The sequence below is a fragment of the Primulina tabacum genome, chromosome 3 (assembly GCF_025594145.1).
Source record: "Primulina tabacum isolate GXHZ01 chromosome 3, ASM2559414v2, whole genome shotgun sequence".
Classification (NCBI taxonomy): domain Eukaryota; kingdom Viridiplantae; phylum Streptophyta; class Magnoliopsida; order Lamiales; family Gesneriaceae; genus Primulina; species Primulina tabacum.
In genome coordinates, this window is record NC_134552.1 from 9,465,632 (window position 1) to 9,483,704 (window position 18,073).

General features: G+C 35.2%; 3 protein-coding genes and 1 pseudogene across 8 annotated transcripts; 3 read left to right on the forward strand and 1 right to left on the reverse strand.

Annotated features, from left to right (window-relative positions):
- The first annotated feature begins 734 nt into the window (after window positions 1–734).
- LOC142540040 (uncharacterized) lies at window positions 735–5,285 on the forward strand. Its single transcript, XM_075645896.1, has 6 exons — window positions 735–1,000; window positions 1,484–1,765; window positions 2,333–2,506; window positions 2,649–2,755; window positions 3,610–3,935; window positions 4,444–5,285. The coding sequence occupies exons 1-6, from the start codon at window positions 893–895 to the stop codon at window positions 5,028–5,030; spliced, it is 1,584 nt and encodes a 527-aa protein (XP_075502011.1). The 5' UTR covers window positions 735–892; the 3' UTR covers window positions 5,031–5,285.
- Window positions 5,286–5,843: 558 nt separating this feature from the next.
- On the forward strand, window positions 5,844–6,943 carry LOC142538380 (uncharacterized; annotated as a pseudogene).
- On the reverse strand, window positions 6,768–13,511 carry LOC142540042 (uncharacterized). 6 transcript variants are annotated; one of them, XM_075645897.1, is made up of 4 exons: window positions 11,902–13,477; window positions 10,757–10,892; window positions 6,964–7,103; window positions 6,768–6,887 (listed from the first exon to the last, which is right to left on the reverse strand). In XM_075645897.1, the coding sequence occupies exons 1-3, from the start codon at window positions 12,182–12,184 to the stop codon at window positions 7,049–7,051; spliced, it is 474 nt and encodes a 157-aa protein (XP_075502012.1). In that variant the 5' UTR covers window positions 12,185–13,477; the 3' UTR covers window positions 6,768–6,887; window positions 6,964–7,048. The 6 variants fall into 6 exon arrangements, 1 of the variants encoding a protein (XP_075502012.1); XR_012819016.1 differs by lacking the exons at window positions 6,768–6,887; window positions 6,964–7,103 and adding an exon at window positions 9,540–9,846 and having other exon boundaries at window positions 11,889–13,464; XR_012819014.1 differs by lacking the exons at window positions 6,768–6,887; window positions 6,964–7,103 and adding an exon at window positions 9,540–9,981 and having other exon boundaries at window positions 11,889–13,464.
- A 1,507-nt stretch (window positions 13,512–15,018) lies between these two features.
- Window positions 15,019–17,742, forward strand: LOC142540043 (uncharacterized). The gene is made up of 5 exons (XM_075645898.1): window positions 15,019–15,196; window positions 15,317–15,510; window positions 16,960–17,044; window positions 17,282–17,347; window positions 17,475–17,742. The coding sequence occupies exons 1-5, from the start codon at window positions 15,113–15,115 to the stop codon at window positions 17,565–17,567; spliced, it is 522 nt and encodes a 173-aa protein (XP_075502013.1). The 5' UTR covers window positions 15,019–15,112; the 3' UTR covers window positions 17,568–17,742.
- Window positions 17,743–18,073: the final 331 nt, after the last annotated feature.

Genomic DNA, 18,073 nt, shown 5'->3' on the forward strand with positions numbered 1-18,073 from the left:
TTAAAATTAGTGACCATGTGATTATTTTGTGATTTATTATGACATTTGTCGGTGATTATTATAAACCGCTTTTATCTACAATAATGTCCGAAAAAATTGGGTAAAGACAATACATATCTTTTGGACGAAAATAATAATTATAGAATGAAATGTAACATTTCAATATTACATTTTCTCACCAAAATAACCTATTTCATAGGTGTTGATTTTCCAAGAAATTCTCAAAAATTAGCCTTAAAATTAAGGGTTAAACCATATCGTGGCAAGATAAGACTGATGCCTTGACAAAATTAAATAAGGCTCTGAGACGATGTCTCATAATCTAACACAACAATATTCGTGCTTAATATAATAATCATTGACTCATCTAAAACTATAACCAGATTTAATAATATATCTATCAGCAAATTTATATATTGAATAATATGTAATTCGATACGATAATTTTATTTTAAATGATATTTAATTCATAATTTCCAGTTTTCCACAATCAAATAAATATAAAAAAATGACGTTAATCACATTTATTATGACATTGATACAAAACTAATTCGGTTGGAAATTGGAGCAAACATAGGCCTTGAAGGTATATACAGTCTATACCTGCAGGGGTATAATCGTCTTTAAAATAGAAACCTCGTTACATGGATTCATGCCATCAAATATGGACCGACTGCACGGAATGTCACCGATATACATTCTGCCTTCTCCTCTCGATCTTTTTCTCCTCAATAACACGCACAAATTATTAAGGAGACGGTGGAGAATTCTTAATTTGTAACAGGAGAGGTAATTCTCATTTTTCTCCGCATAAAGTTGGAATTCCCGACTCTCCATTTCGAATTTGGTTAGGGAATTCCAATATTCTTGGATTTTTGGGTATTGTGATTGGATGGTTCAGCTGATGGGATCGCCGCATGTCGAGGGCGTTGAAGAATTTTCGGAGGAGTATGGGCCTCTTGCCAAACGATCTCGCTCATCCACTTCTCAAACTAACCAGGTTTTTAAACTATAGCTGATTGCTAGAGTTTTAATGATAATATTTTATTGCCGATTCTGGGTTTAGGGTTTATGTTTTTTGCTGTGATTTGTTTTTTTGTTTTTTTGTCTCCGTGATTAGTCGGGATCCTATCGCGTGTAGTTTCCTGATGTATTTAATTTTCCATTTTTTGGTTTATTGTTATCGTGTTTTATAACAATAATCGTTGAATAGCATGGGGAAAACGAATTTCTCAACAGTAGTTATCTTTGATTTGTATATTTATAAAGCTTGGTGAATTTCGATGCAAAGAAGTAATGAGATGAACTATCGTTACGCATATTTCTTTGTTTATTGATGCACTGATTATTGTTGCAGTTGTTTGTTGTTTACTTTATAGTGCGCTTGTAGGTGTTTTACTTTATCCGAGTTTCCCTGGCATGTTTTCCCACTCGTTCTACAGCTTTTGATTCCCCTTGCAATGATTTGTTTTTTAATTAACAGTGGAGCTCAAGAAATCACGAGCTTCCAGTTTCGCCATCGGAATACAACCCTCTTGACGAGCCGAGTCCTTTAGGTTTGAGGCTTAGAAAGAGTCCATCTTTGATAGACTTGATCCAAATGAGACTCTCACAGGGGACCACTGCTTCTACTATGTTGCAGCCTGGTGGAAATGCACACTCCCTTACCAAAACCGATGTGAAGGGAACTGTTGCTTCGTGCTTGAATGACAAGCTGAAGGCTTCAAATTTTCCAGCTTTGTTATTGAGAATTGGCACGTGGGAGGTAATATTCTGAACTTTTGCCTACAATGTTCTTACCAAAATTTCTTTTTGTTTGAGAAAGAAATCTGTCTGTTTTGCTTTAAGTTTGAAGAGTAATTTGATATCACTATCGCGGCAGTCAAGTTGGTGACAAATGGGTGCCATAATACCCGTTCTTTCATCAGCTCTCCACATCTAAGAATCTGGAGTATTATGATGTTATGTATAAATAGAGCTTAGGCATTCAAGTTGAAGCAATGTTTAATGAAACTGTTTTGGATTAAAAGAAGAGAATTTATATTCCGGTTACCCTAATTCTAACCAAATCTTTTCAATTGTATTTATTCCAGACAGAAGTTTGTTTCTTGGAATTACTTGATGAAAGAAATACTTTTTGAAGGTCTAATTATTTGCACTGTTTCTGGTCATACAGAGCTAAGCTACAAAACCAAGATATAACTGGTCAATTCACGTTCTTGCTCTAACAAATAAGTTTTTCCAGAAAATTTTATTTTATTTGTAGTGTACTTTGGCATCTTCTAAAGAGTAAATTCTTTAATTTTTTGGCTGACCAATCATCTTTTGGCAGTATGAGTCAAGATATGAAGGTGATCTGGTTGCTAAGTCTTATTTTGCTAAGCATAAACTTGTTTGGGAAGTTCTTGAAGGCGGTCTCAAGAGTAATATAGAGATACAGTGGTCTGATATCACGGCTCTGAAAGCTGAATGTCCTGATAATGGTCCCGACTCTTTGACAATTGTGGTAATTAGTTTCTCTCACTTTATACTCTCAATATTTTTTCTGAACATCCCAAAGACAGATTTCTTATTCATTTTTTAAGTAAAAACAGGTGATTTTATTTGTTGTTATTACTCAGCATATTATTTTTGTGTGTGTGATCTAGTTGGCTCGACAGCCCACCTTTTACCGGGAAACCAATCCACAACCCAGAAAACACACACTCTGGCAGGCAAGTACCGACTTTACGGATGGGCAGGCTGAAAAATATAGGTAAGACTTTCAAAATTAGTTTGTGTGTTCCATTATTTGTCATTTTATTGATTGAATGTCGTGGAAAATTTTGGATTGCTGCTATTATTGAGCAGTCACTCAAAATCTCTATCATGAAAATCGATTGTATGTAATTTAAAGGGGACGTTTTTTTCCTTCAAGTTTGAAGGAACAAGCTCGGAGTATTTTGTATTTATGCATGCAAATTGATCTTATGAACAACTATAAGCTATTAATATGTGGGGGGTGGGGGTGGTGTTATGCCTTTGTATTGATGCACTTTTCTGGACAATATTGAGGCTTTTGTCATGCAAGCTTCAATTTCCTCTGCTCCTTGCACTTTGAACAATCGGTAGAGAAAATAGTTACCATCACTTCTTGCTGGTGTTAACAATCTGTTATACTCAATCAACTACCAAAAAATCTATCCATTTCCCTAAAACATTTCTAGACAGTACTAAATTTTGTTTCATTGCCGCTTGTGGCTTCCAATTTCTCGTTACTTCTAAATTTTGTGTAACAATCTGTTATACCCAATCAACTGCCAAAATCTAACCACTTTCCGTAAAACATTTCTAGACGGTACTAAATTTTGTTTCAGTACCGCTCGTGGCTTCCAATTTTTTCTAGATACTTCTAAATTTTGTGTCAGGATTGATTTCATTTTTGTGCTACATGAATGAATCTGTCCCCTTCTTTCCTTAACAAATTTGCTATATGTACAAGTCACCTTACTATGGTGGGAACAAATATTTTATTGACCGACGCAAATTGGAAAGTTTTTACTTTTTACCATGATTTTGTAGACTTGGAACTATAATAAACTTGGCCAATGTTTTTTACTGTTTGAATAGGCAGCATTATCTACAGTGCTATCCAGGTGTGTTAAACAAGCATTATGAAAAGCTTATCCAATGTGACGCGCGTCTTTGTATTTTGAGCCAACAGCCTGAGATAGTCATGGACTCACCATATTTTGATTCACAAGTTTCTGGTCTCGAAAACTCAGAAGAATGTAAAAGTGAAGTATGTAATGACACGCCAACTGTTGTTGAAGGATCTCCCTTTGTGTTCCAGGATGTGGCACCAGCAGCTGCTGCACCATTAGCTTCCTTCGATTTTGGACAGAATCCTTTGGTCGCTCAGCATGTGTCTAAAGAAGCTCCATCACCTATCTCAGGTTTGTTCATATTCTAATCATGCGTTTTGACGGGCTTGAATCTTATGCTTAATTCCTGGGCCTAAAACCTTAGGGACACCTTTGTTTCTTGGTTATGGCTTCAATAAGTGAAAAAAGAATAAAATGATCCGTGTATACTGTTTATGTGTGTGTCAGTGGTATCCACAATCTGGAGATGAGATTCTTTTTCGATCAAATGAACTTTACTATGTTGCCCACACCTACTATAGTTTGGGTCAAAATTGTGAATTTGTTTTGCTCTCGAACACTCGATCTTAACCATAATCTGTCTTTCATGTGAATGGTTCTTCATGAATGTTAACCTTTTTTTGAAATGGGACATTGCTTTGCTTGAGCTATTATTACCTATTGTACCATATTTATGTAACTATCACACTACCTCCTTTTCCAAAATACGTGCAAACTGTCATTATTCTCTTGACTACATGATTTGTTTTTTTTTTAATTCATTATTTTTTCCTATTTATTATCATCTTAATACTGTCAGTGATGGATCCACAAGTAAATGAAGGGGACATCAAATTTGGCGAGACTGTTTCTGTTGTACCCGAAATTTGGGAACCACCAAGGGTGCAGGGACTTCCCCACTCTGTGTCTATGAGTGATCTTGTGAATCACATTGGAAATTGTATTTCAGAGCAAGTGATCTGTGGAAATTTACCTTCAAATAAGGCATCAGAATGCCAGGACATGCTGGAAAACATTTCCCAAATGTTACTGAGCGACAGTCAACATGCTATGGGCTTGGATGAAAAATCGCTTATGAAAAAGGTGAATTCTCTCTGCTGCCTATTGCAGGATCCTGTCACAGCTTCCAATGCACAAGTTCAAGAGAGCCGTCATAAAGATATTGATAATGGGAAAGACATCTCCTCTGAGCTTATGAATAATTCTGTACACGAGGATGCTAAATGTAAGCTTGCTTTTGAAGGGAACGGTGTTGATATTAATCAGGGGCCTTCAATTTCAAGAAAAGACTCGTTAAACGACTTCCTTCTCCATCTTCCGCATATTGCTTCTCTTCCCAAGTTCTTAGTTGGTATTTCAGAAGACGGTGAATATCAAGCTACTTGATGGTCGTTCTTTCGCTATCAGTTGTCTGATTCAAAACTAGATGGTTTTGGTTCTCCCTTCTGATTAGAAATTTGTGATTTAGTACTAGTTTTTTTAGTGATATTCTGCAGTTGTGGGATTTGGAAATTAAGTTTGATGAAGAATCCTGCAATATTGAGAGCACTAGAATATCGTGTGTTCAAAAATTTGTATGTTTATCCGCAAATTTCAGAGGATCTGGTTGTACTTGTGCTGTAAATGGACCATATTTACCGATTCCCTTTGCTGGCTGGTATATACATTCCATATAATGGTTGACTCCGAAAAATAATTTGAAGAACGATGAGACAATGTCCAAAAAAAGGAAGTTAAGATTTAAAATGAAATAGGAATTCTAAGATGGTGATTATAGATTGATGATGATTGTCCAAAACTTCGAACACTTTTTGATCTGTGCATATATAATTTTTTCCCTCTAAATTAATTTTTATGATGAATTAATAATAAAAAGTTTAGATAAAAATAAAATAATATTTAGTAAATTTCAAAAATTAAAAAAAAATAGACAAAGTATTGTGTTTATAAATAAATTAATACTCTAAATCCCTTAATATTGTTAATATATTGTATGTATAGATGATGATATAATTGTGATTTTCATTTGTACCTCACCAATATAACTCTCAACTTTTAATTTGATGGTAAGTATAGATAAGATGATATTTTATTCAATTATTTTAATAACCACCATATATTTTCACTTTTCTACTCCCTTCAGTTGTTTAATTTGGAAGAAATTGTGGTCGAAATTGCGTCCGAGGTTGGTGCTGTTCGATGTTTCCTTCAATGGTGTTTATTTGGATCCGTGACATGTTCGATAAAATGGTTGAACGACCAGAGTATGCAACTTTTATTTTTGGGTTTTATCATGCGTGTCTACACGTGTTAGGTGCATACATGGAAATCGGGCATTGCTTCTTAGATAGAAACGCAGATGCTGTAGAGTTCTGTCGCCACGAGTCGTTCTACAACGTGCTTGCGGCCTCCACTTATGTTCTTCAAGAGGGTGGTCGGCCTAGTCGATCAGTTTCCGTAACACTTTTTGATGTTGATGCCGATGCCGGGAAGCTTCAGCCGATACAGGTATTCATCTGAGAAGAAATGTGTGGCAAATGCATCAGTTCTCCATGTCTCTGTGCGTTGACTGGAATCCCTCTGCAACATCCATCGTAGTTGGACTTTGCCATGGGCCGGTCTTTATAATTTCCCTCCAGGATTCTGAGCTTAACATCTTACAAAAATGGAAAGCTCGTGAATTTGAACTGTGGGCCGCTTCTTTTGATATCCACCAACCAATGTTGGTGTACACAGGTTGGGATGAGTGCACATTTAGCTGTTGGGATTTAAGAAATGACCCTTCAAAAACAGTTTTACAGAACACCGAAGTTAACAAAATGGATAATTGTTGTATCGCCAAAAGCTCTAGTGACACTAATATTCTGCTTACCGGTAGTTATGATGAACAACTTAGGATATGGGATGTCAGATCAACATCAAAACCGGTAAGCGATTCTTTGATAGGCCTAGGTGGAGGAGTCTGGAGAATCAAGCACCATCCTTTTATATCCGACCTTGTTTTGGCGGCCTGTATGCACAATGGATTTGCGATTTTGAACATTAAAGACGATCAAGCCTAAGTGGTTGAAACTTATGAGAAGCTTGGTTCTCTTGCTTATGGAGCAGACTGGCAAAGCGGGGATTTATTTGTTGATGGGAAAAGGAAGAGTTCAGCAGTTGCAACTTGCTTGTTCTACGATCGGCTCGTTCGTGTATTGAGACCAGAAGGTTTGTGGCTTTCAGAACAGCAACATCTAGATCCTGTAATACATAATCTTATGTTTTCCCTTCGAAAAACCACGGTATCAAGAAAATGAATTTACAGCTCAAGCAACACCTTATAAACACTATTGACTTTGGCCATTCCAACCATTGTTGAATCCTTAAGAGCTCCCATAGCTTTTCTGAAATTTTGCTGGCCATTACTTCCAGCTGCCATTGAACGAAACTCCAAGGAACTCACTTAATGACGTCCCTCTGCGCTAAAATTTGACGGTAAACATATGGAAAAAAACAGCTAATGTCACTCATCTAATAACAAAAATCTTCTTTATCAATAAAAAATGTTGAGATGACATCTGCATTGCAAAAGGTAAGAGTATTTCATATGTAAGATATTGACACCCAGATGCCAATGATTAAGCCGTTCAGCCCGTCCTCTTTATTATTAATTTATTGATCTTTAAGTTCAAGCTTTCTGTCTTCCCAAATTGAGGGTTTTCAAATTCATCACTTATCTGAGTACAATCCAGGGGCAAAGGTTAATTTGCATTTATTATATTTAGTATCCTTCATGCACGCAGTCATCTTAATTTCAAATGTTCAATTCCATTTTTGTTTTCAACTCGTCTAAATAAAAATCTTTTCCTTGGCGTAAAAATTAACGGTAACATATAATGTATCACATCTCTCAATAAAATAGCCCGAACCCAAACATGAATAAAACGATCAACTCAATCCTCAAATTCCTAATAATCGACATCATCGTAATATAACATAAGATAATCAAATCACTGGAACGCAAAACACATCAATAGAAAGATGCACATACATTCAACTAACACGCAATTGCACAAAAAAGAACACCCAACCATTCAAAGGAAAAAAAGGCTAGATAATTATCTGGTAATCGAAAAACGCGCACCAAACAGGTGCATATGCAGAGATTGATCAGTGCCGCGGTGATTTACCTTTAGGTATTGACCGCCGGCCTGAAGCCGGAAATAACGCCGTTGAATGAGTCGGAGTTTCGGTTACCGTAAAGGAGATCAAATCCAGGGAGATTTTACTCCCAGCGCCGGAGAATACAGTGATAAATTGCCCGCGAGGTTGTTTTGTAACCGAAAGATTTGGGTGTATGAGCATTGACCAAAAACAACGTCTTTGTTTCGCATGTCCGCTTTATTGCGTTGCATGAATTGTCCACAGGTTGTTCGGAAGAAATTTATTTATTTATTTATGAAAAATTACATTTATTATGTGCAACAATCAATATACATTTAAATAGTGTACCAATATTCTATCTATCTATATCTATAACTCTTAGGGAGCGTTTGGTACGGATGATTAGGTAGGTTTATTTTTTTTAACCCACCTAATCACATGTTTGGTAGGGGTGATTATTTAACCAAGTCTATCCCTACTATGGATGATTAGGTTATATTAGGTGTGATAAAATAATCACTCCTCACTCCCTAAGATTATTTATCCCACTCTTAATCCATTCTATTTTTCCAATTTTTCCCTTCTCCTAAATCCAAACTCACCACCACTTCTCTACACCGACCGCCGCCCGACCGCCGCAGAGCGCCGCCGATGCTCGCCGACCATCGTCGCCATCGTCGCCGCCGCTGCCGACCACCGCCGACGATCTCCGCCGTCGCCCACCCCCATCGAACGTCGGCCAATCGCCGGAACGTCGCCTCCGGCCAGCCACCTTCGACGACCGCCGCCGCTGCCGACCACCGCCACATAACTTGAAGGACAATTTTGTCAATTCATCAAAATATTATTATTTATCTCATCTTTAAAAATCATACCAAACATAATATTATTTTATCTTTATTTACTTCAATAATTCTTTTTATCATTTTTCTCTTAATCATTTCATTATTTAATCATCACAACCAAACGCAACCTTATTATGTAAGAGATACATAGTGGTCTCTAAATATGCCAAAATTTAAATTATAAAATAAATCAATTAAATTATCAAATTGTAAACAAAAAATTATTATTTATAATTTGGGAACATTAACTTTATGAAAAAAAGAACTTATTAAAAATTAGAAAATTTTAAATTTCATTTTAATTTTTTAAACAATATTAATTACACAAAAATTCAACTTGACATATACACAAGGTGTGGACACAAAGAGCTAATAACTAATGTGTGTATTTAAATATATTATTTCTCTCTACTACATAATAATACATTGACGGGTTAGAGTAACTATCTTACTCATTTTAATGGTTAGATAAAAGTACTGCTTTTATTCAATAAAAACCTATTTTACTCAATCCTAAAAATAACTACATCATTTCAAAAAAAAAAAATTAATAACTACATGATTTGTTAATATAATTAAATACTTAAATATATTTAAAAAATTAATAACTTATTTTTTAAAAGAGTGATTTATATTATATTAAAAGTGTGTGCACACGGATTATAAGACATAGGAAACAAAGATTACATGAAACAAAATATCGCTACATCGTATCGACGCGCATATATAATTATATTGCATGCACATTATGCCTGAAATTACGTTTTGATACTATTGAAATCTTAACTAAGAGGAGGGAAAAAAATCTTGCAGACAAATAAAGGGTTCTGTTTAGAAAACCCGAAATAAATATAAATTTGAAACTAAGAGAATGATATTTCATCGAATGAAAAATGTGCTCTTCCGTAATAAATAGTAGTCAGAAATATAAATTTAGGGGATGGACGGCGCCGCTCGACAAGATAGAAACTAATACTTCTTTCTCCCGGTTCATATATGCAAGGATTAATACCCTCGTTTTCCACCGAACAAACTCAAAATAAATTAATCAAAAACTATATGATCACAAAATAATATCAATAAAACATTGCCATCTCGGTCATATATATTATTCAAAACCAGAAACATCAACCTCCTGACAGCGTATCAAGCCAGCAGCTCCGCCCTAGCACAGCCACTTCTTGCACTCTTTGTTCACATTCCATCTGACCCTGTGCTTTGACACTATCTTGGGAAGGAAAACTTGGATTTCATTCACTTTTTCTTAGAGTTACTACTTGAGGTGTAAAAGGTAAGTGATCATTAAGGAATCCCTTCTGAGTATGTTTAGACAAAGCACGAAATTGCTTCATGCAGAAAATATGTTGGACTCACGTGCGGAATTTGAGATAATAAATCCCGAAAATAAAGAATAAACTGGACACCGAGATTTACGTGAAAACCCCTAAAAATTATTAGGGTAAAAACCACGGGCAAGATGAAAAGAATTCCACTATAATATTTTGTGGTGTACAACTCACTCACTGTGTTTCCAAAGAGAACACAAACTCTCTTAATACATGAGAACAAACACCTATCAAATATTATAAAACACACTCAAATATGTGTATACTGAGATAGGAACTCAGAATGGGATAGATTTTAATGAGGGGAGCAGGGAGCTCTATAAATAGAGCTCCCTCGACGCGTCCTTTACGCGTTTCTCGTGTGAAACCGCATTTGTCAACTTTCAAAATTCAATCTTTTTCTGCACGAGTAATTCAAAGTTTTATTGCATGTCTACCACATGCATTCTTGCCGACAAAATAAAGTAAAATTTATTCCATACTCCAGCTTAAGACTTAAAGGCAACTTCAACCGAAGCTCTCCCTCTCTACCACTTCATAAATCAATGTCATTGGATGAAAAAATATTGAGAGTACATAAAAAAAAGTCTCAAGTCACTGATAGTTCAATCACTAAAAACATTGAAAGGCAAACATCGCATAATGAAATCATATAATTTCCTCGAGTATGATTCAGCCAAAAGTTCTGAATTGGTATTGTATAAAATTAGTTAAACTGTTACCACGTCATAGAGAAAGAGCATGCATAAAATAAATACCACTAGTTCCAAATTACCTTCTCCTATCACCGCATTTCAAAATTGAACATCTAAATACTGGTTGCAATTTAATGAACCCAGGATCGACACGCTCTTGGCAATCAGGATATACAAGTTTCACTGTCTGAGGAATGGGAACCTCCCAAGTCCCACCTGCATTTGTTACATGGTACGCTGAGAAACTCAATTACGACAAATACCAGAATGAAGAATGACTTAATGTAGGAAAATGTGCTGAATAAAGAGCTATTACAATTTATGCAGTCATACTCAGGCTGAGCATATCTCACATTCAATGAGCTGATTAAAGAACTATGACAATTTTATACAATCATTCTCAAGTTGGGAATATCTAAGATAAAGAGGCAAGGTTGTGACAGTATAATCATTATATCTTGCAAGCAAGTACTAGTGTACAAGGGTCCTTGCGACGCGTCTCAAACTTTGGATTTTTGTAAAGTTGCAAGTTGTGTTGTTTCTATTCATGGTGCAATGCCTCTTTAAATGAGCGGGGCCATGAAGGTATTAACTTTCTTATTTAAAAAAAAAAATGATGTAGAGGTATTTGACTGGATATTGCGCCCGAGGGAATTAAAAGATGGAACTTAAAAAGAAAGGAAGCCTAAAGGAACAAAATAATAAAAAAATCCACAAGAATGAAGTGATAATAAATTATGGGCAATTGATGCTAAACATGAAGACATCCTTGTAACCCAGATGATTATGAGAAAAATTATATGTTGTAGTGATTTGACGGAGTATACAAGAATTACAACTAGAGCCTTTAAACATAGTATGCATTCGGCTTATAGCCTCATATTTTAGGAGACAATCATCCATGAACTCATAATTTGACAAATGATTTCTAATTTTCTACATTAACGTCATCTATGCACCATATTTCATTTCTCGAGAGAATCCAAATAAACAATGTAACAGTCTAACAGATAGTGCACAATATAGAATCTAAACACAGAGTGATCTCCACCCAATTCAATGAAGTTCAAGTCACAAATAACTTATTCATTCCTCTAGGATATCGTACATATGTAAATAAATGAAAAAAAAAAGTTAAAATTTAGGATTCAAATTCCAAAGCCTGTGGAAAGTTAAGAAAACAAAACAGTGGATAGCTTAAGAGTATCTTACACTTCTAACGCACTATTTCCAAGCAAGACAGCAAGATAACCCATTCTCTTCATGGATTGAGGGTCACAACCATTATATGGCCGCCACTTTATATCCCATGCAACTTTCCCATTATGAGATAAACACAGCATCATTCTAGGCAAACCAACATCCTTGGGAACAAAGCATCTAGAAGTATCACAAGAACCAGTACAATTAATCTTATTGTGGGGCCTCAAGGAGGAATTCATTAGATAGCTTGCAGATGATGATGGATTCAAAAGGGAAGGTTCTTGGCGTTCGTCTTGTCTGAGCATATGCAAATCATTATTGTGAACCTGGGTTTGATTTTGTGCCTTTGCTTGATTTCCTCTGCCCTCTCAGGAGAACTCGATGTTGACGAATTTGAATATTCTGTTTGGTTACAATCTTTAAGTGATCTCCCAAGGTCTTCAAAATGTTTGTTATGGAAGTTCTGTACGATGGTTGCGATCTAGAAGAACCCTCAGGGTATTCAACAGCAAGAGGTTGCACATTTTGATTGTCAGCATCTGCCTTTCCAAAGGGTCGATAAGAGGCTTCTTTCTTGGCCTTCCTCTTGGCCTTTGCATTTTAGTTGGCTCATTAGCCATGACCATCCCCTTTTTCTGGGTTGGCCTTGGCTTTTTATTACACTGAGATAGTACAACTTCCTCCTCACAGACAGCTAACACACACCAAATTTGAATGACACCTCTGCCAGATAAGGGGGCACCAATCTTGTGATGTGAAGATTCAGGAGGATAAGCAGCAACTGCAACAAACTACTACGTCAATTTTCAAAGGTGAACATAGAGTTAATATGACAATCAAACATGCAGAGAAGGTACTACACACATGATATTGAGAAGATAGACTTACCTTTTAGCATCTAAAACCGATGCAAAACGCGTAGGTGAAGTAAAATTTGAGAAATGTGTCATCTTGATTGTAGAAACAAATCAAGTGCGCGAAACTTATCCTTCACACAATCATAGGGTAGATAACAAGGAAAGAATAGGTAACATATTATTTCAAGAAAATAACTACGCTCAATTAATCAAACAGATTATCACATTAATTTCCATCATGCATGCGAACAATGGAATGCTCTCCAATACTATTAGCAAAGACAATCCTTTTACCACCAACCTATAAGAAATATTTCAAACCAGAAATCTGGACGAGTCATATCTATTTCAATTCTTTTTCCTTAAGTTACAGCACAAAATCATTTTTTTTGAGTCATGTCCACAACTAAGAATTTTCTAAATCCGTTCATCTACTCATGCAAAGCAATTTCCACTGCAGTTATTCTGCATAATTCCTTTTCTAAGCGGTACCCCTTGTTAAAGGAAAAGATTCCTACTTGGATGAAGACACCATATCAATTACCTCAGGCTCAATGCCATTCTCCGAATTATGATCAACTCTGCGACACCAATGCCCAGACAGCACCGCCAACATGCATTTCAAAGTCTTTGATGAAACAAAGTAAGGAACCACTGAAATTTTCTACGTACATCCCAAGAATCTAATTATTCAGCCCACCAAGATTTTCTATCATTAATTTTGCTCTCAATCTGCGGATTTTGAAGCTGCGTAAAATCAATAGATAAATTCAAATTAATACCAAAAGAAAAAACATTATTTGGGAGGGCCTATGCTGCACGTGTGCGTCGATCACTCGTGTAGCGCCGTAGAGGGAGCTATGAAACTTTCTTCTGCAGAATACCTTTGGAACACTCGCAGCGGAAAGTGTTTTTTTAAGTTGGCTTTTTAAAGTGTTTTTTTAAATAAAAATTGTGTTAATATTATGTTTGGATGAATAGATAAAAAGCACTTTTTAAATTAATAAATGTGTTTGGATACATATCATTAAAGTGTTTTTTTTAACTCATTAATTTATATATATATTTTATAACGGATTTCTAAACAAGTGTGATGAATAAATATAAATAATTAAATCCATACCAAAACAATAAAATATTGAAATCTTAAAAATCATAAAAACAATTGTTAATAACAATGGTTAATGTTTACATTCTACTTTAATTTATTTAAATAAAAACTAATAGTTCAATGTCGACCTTGTATTGACAGTGAATTTCTTATGTCATCTATTAATTCTTTCATTTCCGTAATATTTTCTTGTGTTGGTTCTTGCCATCTCGTACATCTGTCATGGACATAAATATTTTCACATCTTGCTCGATTTCTTGTAAATCATCAATATTTTCGAGTTGTTCGAGGATATCTCCAGCCACATCGTATCGCCTTGTAAAATTGTGTAAAGCAAAACACGCCACTACAATACCGCAGATATTGACGATTGTGTCGACTGCTTCGAAGTGATTCTCGACCGAATAATCAAACTCGGAAACTGATATTTCCGCCGCCGCCTCCTCTAAGTCGGCATATGGAGCGAGTGCAGGAAATTGGACGAGTGGCGCCAGGTTTTGGGGTACCATGCTTGGCTGGTTGGCCAGCGGTTCAGAGATTTTTCTTGGTCGATGGAGATTCTTTTCCGCTTCAATGCTTGGGAGAGAGGGGCGTCCTCATCAATTTCCATAGTTGCCTCTGATTCTGATTCTGATATTGAAACTAACCCAAATTTTTTTTAAAAAAAATTATCGAATAAAACCTGATTAAAACTAGAGAAACATGTAAACTTAACAAGTGTTCCAAAACTGAAGACATTCTCAACTATATGATGCTATATTTTTAGCTTTAACTCTTCAAAACGAGGAAGAAATTGAATTTTTTGAGAGAAAGATGGGTTCAGTAGTTGGGCTTTATCTTCTTGATATTGAAATAGAAATAACCAAATTTGAGTTGATAGAAATGTAAAGAAAATTTAAAAAAGACTAATGTGTAAATTTTGATGAACTTAAGGACTTAAAAAATAAGTTTTTGGGTCTCTCAATTAAACTTTTATTATTTAAAGACTCACAAAAAATTGTGTTTCTATTATTTGATTTTTCTTATGTTTATAAAATTCAATATTATTAAAAAAAAATTAAGTACATTAATCTATCTATCTATTTATCTAATTATTAAAAATGTAAATTGTCTTAAAACCATGTTTTTGGATTCGGACTACGGTTACTTGTCCGGAGTTGTCCCCCTTCTATTTTCAGTTGTTACCACTTACCAATACAGGAGAAAAATACTCAGCTGAACCCTCTCGGGGACACTGCATAGACTCGTTAAACGGTATCGTTTCAATGGCAAATCAAGGAGCGAAAAAACGTAAAGAAGAAAATGCCCGTCACATGAAGAATCTTCTCCGCCTCATCATCGTCTCCAATGTAACCTTAATAATTCATCCACTGTACAATTTGAGTTTGAATTTGAATTTGAATTTGAATTTGAATTTGATCTGTATTAATTTTCGTGATTCCCTTTGGTTCGCAAAATTTTGGTTGCAGATAATTTATGTAGCGGTGAGGATCGGAGTCTTCTACTCCAGCTTCACGTGGAAGCATTGGGCGGGATTGATTTTGACTTCGCTTGCTTATGTAATTCCGTATCAGCAGCTCTCTGTAATGGCAAAACCTGCTTACACTGAAGGCGGGGAGCTTCTCGATGGTGGATTTGATATGAGTACTGGAGGGATTTGTGGGTATGTGATTTTTTGTTAGTATTATTTTTTTGTTCTTAGTCGCAATTGATGTGGCATGGCATTGATTTAACAAATTCAAACAATCTTATTTTAAAGAATTGGATTGAGTTTTGAATTTGGATATCAAATTGTGATGATTGAGAGTAGGAAATTTGAGGATTGGATGAATTTCGAGTCTTGAATTTTGAGCTGTGTGTTCTAATTTTTGTTTTTCAGAAAATGAAATGATTTGCTTATACCCCTAATTGAGTAATAAGCTGCATCCAGTTCAAATTCTCGCTATAATGGATTGACTTTGTTGCAGGATTAATTCTCATACTGAATATGTGGGACAATGCAGCGAGAAGCCTTTAGCAACGCCTACTATACAAAAATATGAATGATTATGGTATAATGATGTTAGCAGAATTAACAAATTGATTAGTAGATGAAGATAAGAATCATCTAATAGCTAATTAAATGGTATAAAGCGGCCCTTTTGGGTTCATTGTAGATGAAGATAAGAATCATGGTACTGTTTGCACACTTTCTGTTGGTATCTTGGTTTGTTAATATTTGTTTTTATTTGAACTTTTTCATTAGTTGCTGTTCATTGTGATCTTCAATTGGAATGGTTTGTGCCATTGTTTTAAATTTTAAGTACCCTTATCCATTTATGCTCATAGTTATTGCTTTTGTGTTTTATATTTAGATTTCATCTTGTCTACCGTGTTGATGCAAAAGTATATGACTGCTGGTGCGAAAGAGTTATTTCAAATGTAATAAGTTACTATCCACTCGCATAATTGGTTTGTTTTTGGTTATGTATTCCATAACTTCAAGCTTTGAATAGCATCGTTCTACTTGAGGGTCACGATTCCAGCTTAGTGGATGCGTTTTCTTCTGATAACCGATCAGGAAACTGCATGTTTACAGGCATAATGTTTTCTCATATTGAGTGATAGTCATTCCCATTACAACTCTCAATACCGCAGACTGTGTCTGTGTATAGGATGACTTAATATCGGATTAGAAAGCTTGGACTTGTGTTTACTGACGTAGCTTCTTGACTTTTTCTCCTTACTGGGAAGTGGGGTGGAGGTGGAGAATGGGCCGTTGCATCTTGAAATGATGTAAATTTGATGTTTGAAGCTTGCTGGTTGATATGTTTTAAACTATCCCCTTGGTGGATGTTTCAAATATTTCTATTTTACTTGATAAGCTTGCTTTGGCACTGACATATTCTAATTGTCGAAGAAGAATGCAATAAATGGAAGAACATGTTGCTAATTTTGGTATATGTGAATGTTTCTTGGCTAGTTTCTTTAATTGCTTCATAGTCTTTTTTGTTGCCACGATATACATCGTGCATACCATATGCCATATGGATATATATTTTATTCACCACTCACAAATCATTTTCATGAAGAGAACTATAGTCTTATTTTCTGTCTTCTTTTTTTATTGCAGATATTTGCACGATTTGATCTATGTTACGTGTTTTGTCCAACTCAGTTCCATAATATCTGAAAATTTTTGGCTGGTATACTTTGTGGTAAGTTATGTGTATTCAAAATTCAGATCTTTTTTACCATATCTACTCATGCATTGTTCCTTGATATTTATAAATATGATCTGATATGATTTGTTGAACAAGTTTTTGATATTTTATGCATGTCAATTTTATCCATTCAACAACTCCGCTATCCTGTTTTAGCTAATGTATCTAATTTCCTTATTAGTTTCATTAGAAGTCGAATGAACTTGAATGGTTTTTCATTTTCTTTTCTAGATTCCAGCATTCGCAGCATATCAACTATTTGGACTTGTCAAAGGGTTCTTGCCTGATGGTTCAGAGGTACTTGCCACCCACTTGTTTGGCTTTTCAGTTTTCTGTCTTTCATCAATGATAATTCTGCAAAAAAATTATAAATATGGTGTCACGGTTCTAGTATGGTATTCACTTATATTGATCAATGGTATAGGGAGATGAAGAAGATGAAAACACTCGAAAGAAAAGAGAAAAGATGGAAAAGAGGGCTTCAAGAGCCAAATTTGTCAAGACAAGGACCAGATAATATGAAATTCTGCCATCGAAGCATTTGAATATCGGTCCAGAAAATTTTTGTATGAAGTGGTTTGTCGAAGCCGATGCCAGCTAATATCGGACTTAAGTCTCATATGGCAATGACGAGTACGACACGACAAGTTCTTGTGTTTTATTTTCAGCTGTATAATGAGTGATTATAAAAATATTTGTGTTTGAACAAGAAGTAGGACATTGTCACGAGCTAGGAGCCGGGACAGAGGATACTAATTTATTTTAAGCAATATACGATAATTAAAAAAAAAGTGTCAAATCATTTGTCTATTAATAAATAATAATAATATAATGTTATTATACTAAAGTTAATATGCGTTTTATATAAAATTTATAAAAACTTAATAGGCATTTCATTAACAATAACCACGATTATAAATTTATCTTCTTATTATAATTAAAATTTGAGGGGGTCAATTATAACCGTAGCTCGGCCGACGTCACGAGATTATTCACATCAACAACTTGAAGACCACTAAAATG